The sequence below is a fragment of the Mytilus californianus genome, unplaced genomic scaffold (assembly GCF_021869535.1).
Source record: "Mytilus californianus isolate M0D057914Y unplaced genomic scaffold, xbMytCali1.0.p SCAF_3, whole genome shotgun sequence".
NCBI classification, from domain to species: Eukaryota; Metazoa; Mollusca; class Bivalvia; order Mytilida; family Mytilidae; genus Mytilus; species Mytilus californianus.
The window spans coordinates 92,200,770-92,210,062 of NW_026262679.1; the positions used below are offsets into that span (position 1 = coordinate 92,200,770).

General features: G+C 31.7%; 1 protein-coding gene across 1 annotated transcript; it reads left to right on the forward strand.

Moving 5' to 3' along the window:
* The first annotated feature begins 5,509 nt into the window (after positions 1–5,509).
* LOC127735438 (cartilage matrix protein-like) lies at positions 5,510–8,858 on the forward strand. The gene is made up of 5 exons (XM_052245598.1): positions 5,510–5,614; positions 5,875–5,935; positions 6,506–7,063; positions 7,457–8,053; positions 8,408–8,858. Exons 1-5 carry the CDS (start codon positions 5,585–5,587, stop codon positions 8,413–8,415), a joined length of 1,254 nt encoding a protein of 417 aa, XP_052101558.1. The 5' UTR covers positions 5,510–5,584; the 3' UTR covers positions 8,416–8,858.
* The last annotated feature ends 435 nt before the right edge of the window (positions 8,859–9,293 follow it).

Genomic DNA, 9,293 nt, shown 5'->3' on the forward strand with positions numbered 1-9,293 from the left:
ATAAAACAGCAACAAAAACAAACAAAAATAACAAAATACCACACAAGACATCATTGAGCCACTACAGCGTATTCTTTCTAATTTTTGTTGAAATCATTGGTACGTTTAAGTAATTGTTTAACAGTATTTTAAATTCACCTGTTGGTAAATTAACTGATGAGCATAAAAAACAGATTTACAATCATAATCATTGCTTTCCTGTGGTCTCGAAGACATACATGTTTTAATTTCAATAAAAGAAAGTAGATTTAAAAACTTCAAATATTTACTACATAAAATTTAAATATGGGGTATTTTGTCCAGGAGGCTTTTGTCCTGCTCCCCATACATGAATATAAGTGTATGGATGGATTGCTACATGCATGTTTACAAAATGTACATGTATAGGTTTGTTTTATGTCTCAACTTATATTTACTGTTTCTCTCAGTCCTTTCTATCACTCTCCTTTTATTGTCTCATTTTCTAATATTTAAAAACATATATCGTTTTGAGATACATGTAAAGCTGAAGTCATCTTGTTGAATGATGTTTTGTTTTGTTTTACCGTGTTTCATTCTTTGCTACTACTACTAGTATAGGATAGGTGTTTAACCACAATGGCTACCCATGAGGGTCTTGCGCGGTCGGTTATTTGCTGTTCGAGTCGTTCAGTATTTATATATATAAACATATTTTGGAACAAAGTTACTCTTAATAAAGTTTTGCTTACAAGATTGTGTATTACCTTCCATTGGTCGTTCTTTTATGTTTTCATTTTCCAACATGCAAATATCTCATATATATATCAACATCGTGTGTGTGCGTAAATCACATTACATACACTGCTTGATAACGGAATTAGGTATTTTATAATTCATTTGGAAACTTAACGTATTCTCACAAGACGCTTACAAAATATGAAATGTTGAACAATCATAGGTCTGTTCTATGTTTCTTTGGAAAATAACCAGAGATGAAGAACTAGATCTTACTTCACTCAGGTCTGCTAAGTGCTCCACGAAATCAGAAGTAGATACTAATAAAAAGCCAAAGATCTTTTAGAATAACTATGATCTAAGTCTCTTTCCTCTTGCAATAGTATCAAGATAACAATTTATCTTCCTTGCCCTTTACGCTAGTATTCCCCATTCTAAACTAAAAGATAGATTGACAGAATTAATCTTAATTTATTTCATTAAAAAGAATAGTCAACATAGATTCAGGAAGGAATAAATCATATTTTGTTAAAAAAAAACAACACTGATTCAAACAATTCTCTGGAACTGACATTATCAAAATGATTGATTTTTTTTATTGAAAACATATTTGTTACATTTTGAGGAACATCTGCATTTCTATTGGAACCAATTCTGCTCCTCTTCGTCTCGACTCGTTCCTCTTTTTACACGAGACAGACTTCATACAGGAGCTTCTCAGGAAAACCGTAAAGAAGTTACCATTATCCTTTTACTTCACGTTCCGCCTAAAAGATGATGTCCTAACTAATTCAAAGTGTAATATCTTTACTTAAATTTAGAAAGTGGCAATGCAAGTCGGTTAAAACAAAAGCTTAGGACAAAGGTGATGATTTAAGCTTCCATATTGTGAATTTCCATTTCCATTTAGCAACTTTCAGTCCTTGCTTATGATGTATATATCTCCCATTTGAGACGATATCCCAGAGCTTGCGTTTACAAAAAAATGTCAATCGGACACCTATTTAGCTTGCAAAATTAAAAAATGCGCATTTTAATACGACGCTCCTTTTTGCTTTGTAAACAAAAAAAATATTCTGATTTCAACAAAACATAGGGTAAACGTGCTTGCCATCATAACTTAATTTGCAACAGAAGTTGTTTACTGAACGACTCTGGAGATAAATTTTGGCATTTATGTGGGAGTTGCTCGTCTAAAAATTATAAATAATATTTGGAAATATAAGTCAACATATATATTTGCACACTTTAAAAAGAGTGGCAGAAGAAACCAAAGGGGTAGTCAATATGACAATGCCAAGGCAAAACACGTAAAACGACCAAAAGACATACACTAGTCTACAAAAACACAACATAAAAAAACTGAAGACTCCCACCAAAAACCGAGCGATCTCATATACTCCGGAAGGGTTAGCAAATCCGGCTCCATCGTGAAAAATTTGGATTTTTTAAAGAATGTTTTGCTGCATCAAAAAGAACTGGCTGCTTTCGAACAGGTCTAAGATCCTCTTCCAAGGCAAAAAGTTTAATTTTTTTAAATAGAATTGAAATATCTATTTCATGCCAACCTCTGTGTTTATGTGAACATGGGTAGGCATTATATTTGTCCATATCTTTACATCTGGCTGAAGTAACGTCCAGTCCAAATACGTTTGCTACGTGTGGTGTATGTTAGGCTCTCGGCATAAAGAGCTGTTTTGTAAGTCGACCACTATGTTGGTATGGGTTTTTTTTTAATTATGTTTTTGATTTATTTTTTATGATCAACCTGTCGTTACTTATCCGACATTTCTATCTAAAGAAATCTCAGTAGTAAACAAAAACCGGTAGAGGAGTGTTTACTCTCCTTGCCATATATCTTTAAGCACGTTGAAGCCATTATGTAGTCCAATTAGATCAGCATAATGATAAATAATTACTTCTGTATGTCTACGACAAACATTACAATTGGTTTATGATGAAATGAACTCATTTGTTATTTTAAAAAAGTTATTTTTAGTTATTGGATCTGCACTCGCATTTCCGTAAACATGACTTCAGTTTCGTCATACCGATATTTTCCCAATCGTCACGAAACCTAACTCTGACGTCACCTAATGAATATGTTAATGTTGTGTTTTGAATGCTTTGCATATAAAGGCCGTTTTGTTTGCTAACCAATTATTTCCATCACTTGTTTTTTTTTAAAATGACATAACTGGTCTTTGTGAAGTCTTTGTGCATTGAGCCGGGATGTGTTTGGACTTCAAAATACTTACAAATGAAATATGTGTGTAGGCCATAACAAAGGCTAAATGCACTACTATTTTTAGATTTTTAAAACAGGTGAAGTCTATCTCAAACGTATTTTCCTCGTTTAAAATGTATTTATCTTGATTTTATATTTATTTATAGTCACGCCTGCTTTACAAGAAAATTAACTTCCTTCTGTTCCTTCTGTTCAATTGCAAGCATTTACTTCTTTCCAAACTTTATATACTTGATCACATCTCATTTTCTTGTATTTTAAAGAACTTTTAAAATATAGACATCATGTTATAGACACTTGACTTTATCCTTTCAAATTATTTTTAACAGTCCCTTTTTGTATTTGCGTTGCGACAGAAATTTCCAAACCCTCCCATCACTTCTTGCTTCTGTCAATACTGTTGGGTATCCTTATGGGAAAAAAACAGAAAGCATCTAAGATGTGATCTTTTTTTCTTTCTAAAGAATGATCAGTAAATCTTTTCAGTAAGTATTTCACCGTCATTTCAACTATTAATAGTTAAAATTTCTATAACTACTTAGACGATAACCTTTGATCTATAACAAATTAATAACCACGAGAGGCTTTAAATTGTCGTTTTGTCGTTAAGTTAATTTATTCTGTAGACATTAAAATATCTTTACAATTTTGTTAAATGTTCTACAAGTTGATGTACGTGGATCAAATTAACATGATCGCATTCTTACCTGTTGCAAATAAATTGACTGTCGCCAAGTAAGCGGATTCAGGCTCATGAGAGCCTCTGGATTCATGAAAATAAATCAGTCATGTAACAAATGTACAACAATATTTGGTAATATCTGTAACTTTGCAATGAACTTTGAGATGACAATTTTCATTTCAAATCTCATTAATATTGAATTACCTGCTTTAGAATGTTTTATAAGTACAAAGTATTTGATTATAATGTTGCGTTTATTCGACTTGAAGTCTTTTACAAGAATAGCATAGAGTATTCCTTAGAACTTTGTAAAAGGAATACTATTTCAATTTGTATCTACAGAAAAAAAAAAAAAAAAGAACAAAGAAAATACAGGACTAGACTTTGGTATTTTACTTACTCGCAAGTCTACAATTATAATTCTTCCAGTGCATAGGAGGAACATACTAAAGGGATACTCAGACTCCTAAGTCGAAGACAAACTGACAATGACATGGCAAAAAAAAAACAACAACAAAAACGACAAAAAGAGAAACAACAGTCTTCTAGCACAACATAGATGGATAACAAAAATCAAAACCAAACTCATCACAGATACCAGGCGTATAATTTGTTATGCCAGACGCACGTTTCGCCTGCATATGACTCCTCAGTAGCATTCGAATAAAAGTAGTTGGTAGGCCAAATCAATCATGATGTTGAACATGTGGCGCAGGATCTGCTTACCCTTCCGGAGCACCTGAGATCACCACCAGTTTTTGGTGGGTCCGTGTTGCTCACTCTTTTTTTATATTGTGTTTTGTGTACTGTTGTTTGTCTGTTGGTCTTTTTCTTTTTTATCCATAGCGTTGTCATTTTATGTTCGACTTATGAGTTTGAATTTCCCTTTGGTATCTTTCGCCTCTTTTTTGCATGTCAAAACATGCAAAAAGTCAGAAAAATTGTGCCGAAACGGCTTAGGACTTAAGACTGAGCAAATGGTTTCGATTGCTTTATAGGCATAAATAATTTTAACTGATTTTGCCTGAGGTCTTCTAATGAGTTGTTTCATCAATGGTTCAATTAAATTCTCATATTTTGATTCTTTCGACGTAAATATATAAATATCTTAATTTTGAATAAATAATACAAGACGGGTGTGACTGCAAAATTAAAAATATCAATAAGAATGTGGTACAACATGAATGCATTTTTCATAATCTACTGTTTCTTCAGTATGAGTTCAATGACTACCATTAAACCATTTGACAGTTTAGAATATCATAATCATATTGTATTAAACACACACCGTTACATATTTTATATTGTAGTATTCGTAAATATGGGAAACAGATACGATAAACATATACTTAAGCAGACTGTTTACTCTGTTAAAAAGCTACTGTGGAATTTAACTAATGTATAAATCTTTCAAAATTCTTGTTCATGGTACTAAAACCTCCACCTTGGAACTCTCCGTATCATAAATGATAATAAATACACCACATAATTATCAAACTTGGGAGTGTAACCACATAACTGTTTTTTCGTGTTATCATACTATACATTCCGACATTCCACTCAATATGAATTTAAGAAAAAAAATCTATTAGATAAAGAAGTATAATATAAAAATAGATATTAACGTGTGGGGATAGTAAATTTCTCAAGTGATTGGATTTGAAAGTATGCATTTCTAAAATTCTTGCTCCAGTGATTATGTTAAGATTGGTTGGAAGATGAAAGTAATTATGTCAAGAACGGGTCAAACTCCTTATAACTCATCCGGAAACGTCTTCCATATATGGAAAATTTGGTGAATGAAATTAAATTACTAAGCGCCGCCCTCTTTCTAATGACATTCCCTATTAACATTATATAAATTGACAGGTATATAAACTGCAGTAAGTGCAATTGCAATCATTGACAACCTTCAATTCGTACAACGAAAATACTGTTAAATAAATAGAAAATTGAAGATGGAAAACTTGATGATATGTTTACTAGTGGTAAGTTTTAATGTTTAGAGGAATTTTAATTTCTTTTTTAATTAATGTTGCTATCAAAATAATTTCTCTATAAAATTATTTTTATATTTTCTTATATATGAATTAATATAATATATAATTATATAAGATTTAATGTTCTATTTCAATAAATAATAACACTACGTGGACTATATCCTACAGTAACTTATGCAAAAATTTAGTTGAAAAAGATAATATTTGAAGGTCATGCAGATATAAAAACGTTTGAAAATCTATTTCAGATACTTAGTGGTGTTCTTGCTGCACCGAAGATAAATTTAGACGGTTCATTACAGAGTAAATGTAAGTATTCATATGTGTTTGGAATAATTGAAATTATATTTATTAAATATACGAATGGCTGTAAACAATCACTGACCTTTGCAATGAATGAATAGTATTTCCACAAAAATAATGTATGTTTATGGAAAGATTTTGAAATTAACACATAAAAAACATCACGATAAATTATGGAATTCTATATCAACACTGTCAATGAAAGACGAACTAAGTTGACTTTTCCAGTGATTATTTATGATGCCAATTTTGATGTGTCATTATTTAACTTATACAAGGAAAAGAACTGACTAAAGATTACGAAGAAAACCTCTGGAAATTGACTATTTTTTTTTATAACTCAAACATGTAACGAGCGGAATCTAATGCATGTTTCCGGATGTTTTGCAATTCAAACAGAATTAACCTCTCTTGAATAATGTCTTCATTATGTTCAAATTTGAACGTATTAATTAAGTTGGAAGTAGCTGTTTGTCTTATTTCTTGTAGAATTTATTTTTCATTCTATATTTTTGCAATACAGATAACAAAATATTAAATATTTTAATTATTACACGTATATTTAAAACTTTGTAGGCAATAATGGGAAACCTGCAGATGTATTCTTCCTTCTTGACTCTTCATCAAGTATTTGGCAGGTGGATTATAAGATACAACTCCAATTTATCAGTGACATCATTGATATGTTTACAATTGCTCCAAATCACACCCGAGTAGCCGTTTCAGCTTTCTCTCACTTTTATAGACCCTTCATTCGTTTCGACAGTTACAACACAAAAGATCAATTAAAGCAAGCTGTTCTTAAGGTTCCATACCTTTCGGGAAGCACATATACTGGAGATGCACTAAAAAAATTGAGGACAAGGGGATTCAAAAATGCTAGACCAGGCGTAGCACATATAGGTGTTGTTCTTACTGATGGCGCATCTGCTAACAAAGAAAAAACAAAAGAAGAAGCTGAAAAGCTGAAGAGTCAAGGAGTGTATTTGTTTGCAATAGGTGTTGGAAATAAATTCGATATGAACGAACTTATTGATATAGGGAGCAAACCTTCAGAACATTTCGTTTACGATGTTGATAAATACAATATGTTGGACTCTATTCGGGAAACTCTGGCCATTAAAGCCTGTACTGGTAAGTAAATGAATACATCTACGTAAATTACATCTATATTTCATTTGAAAATTCATCCTGTTCAGTGGGTTTTTCCATTAAACCTTATTTTTTTGTGCAAATGTTTTAGTGTTTTACATGATCAACTATGCAGAAACTTTTTTTATACATTTTACCAGTGAATACCATTGTCAGGTCTATTTTGATTAATGTGAGCAAATATATAAGAATTCCTGATTAAAATAAACATTATATTGATTATTTATGGTTCTTTTTTTTTAAAGTTTCAAGCATTACAGATTTCATTTCTTAAGATCGAATATTCTCTTCATTTTATAAGCCTATGCAAAATTCGTCGTACACATGCATTTAGATCGACCATATCACTGAAGACTTGTATTTTTTTAATTGTAGTTGAAAGCATTACAGAAGCACCACTTCCACTGATGGATCAGCCAGCATGTGGACTAAAAGGAATTGCTGATATGATGTTCTGTTTCGACTCTGCTGCAACAGGAACAGCACGCTCGAAAATTGTCTACAATTTCATTACTGAAATCACTGACGAATTCAATATGAATGATGGCGATGGCATACGAGTTGGAATTATGTCACGAAATTGTCATGAACATGATATTCATTTAGATGACTACATTCAGAAAGATGAACTTATGGGCGCCATAAATAGCATAGAATTCCAAGGAATGGGACCAATTCTTCACAATATGAGAAAGCATGGCTTTAAGGAATCTCATGGTGGCAGAACAGAAGCCAGAAAAATCGCAGTCTTATTTGTTGACGAGGAGACTGAAAAATTGAATTTTGTTTTCGAAGAGGCTGCGGAGGCAAAGTCACAAGGAATTGAGGTGTACGTTGTCAGTATTGGAAATGTTGACGTTAATGTTCTACGGAAAATTGCAAGCGAACCTGTTGGAAGTCACGTAATCAAGGTTTCATCATATGACGATGTTGCCCTTCTGAAAGATGATTTCGTAAACAGTGTCTGTGAAGGTAAGATTATAGGAAAATAATATCTTTTGCTATTCTTTGAGCTGATTAATTATAACAGACACAAAGAATTTTTTGTAAAAGACATAAAACCAGGAAGGTCTTTGACCATATAAAGCTGCACAAATAGATGTTTGTGGGAAAAAAACGACCGCATAAAATAAAAAAAAAATAGTTTAAAAAACATTTTTCTTCTAGAAATAATCAACCGTAATGCAGTTGAACAGACCGAGAAAAAAACTAAAGATAGTACTGAATATTACAGGAAGGCGCTAAAAAAAACATGAATATTGAAAAATTGAATTTGCAGGTGAACTTATTCTTTCTGTGTTTTAATATTGCATTCATATTTTTCAGATCTGTGATTAAGACCAAAAGTAAGTGGAGGGACCAACATTTTCTCAGGGAATGTGCAATTCAAAACCAAATATCATAAATACACGTACTTTTGAAGAAAAACAAATATATCATTGTAAATGTTATCATGTTATATCATATCAAAATGCCAGTTGTGCTTTCTTTACCATGAATACCAGTGCCAAGACTTGTGATATTAGTGTATATATATAGTTAAAATCGATCTCATTCCATATATTATAAGTACTAACCCTTATTGGGGTAAATATACGAGAAGTTCCTGACTTGCATGGTCAGATGTTGAACATAGACAATATAACATTGTGAATCTGCTTGTAAATATTTGAATAATTTATGACCGTTTGGTATAAGCTTAACCAAAGACATTTTACGTTTTTACTTTTGTACTTTTTATATCATTATGATTGAAATAAAATTATGAAAACATGAACTTGTTTGATTTAGTAAGCGCAAGGATAAAATATTCACTAGACATAACACAAGTTATTGATTTGTTTGATTGATTGTTGTTTGCTTAATGTCCAGTGACAAATATTTCATGCAAATTGAGGGCGATATATGTTTGGATAAAAAATATCAACACCAAGCGAATGTGAAAGAAGTGAAACGGAGTTTATTGAAGACACTTTGCGAATTCTTCAGAATTTTAAACATTACTTTAAAAGATAAACATCAACTATCCCTGTGCAAACATGCACACCTGTATTAACTAGCACAACTTTATAATCATTATGGTCATAAAACAAACCAGTAAAACATGAATACGGAAGCAGTTAATCAATGGAGAAAGAAGCATTTTAAATCAACGCCTACCAAACATGCATGTAAACTAACGCCCACCAAACATGCAATTAAATTAACGCCT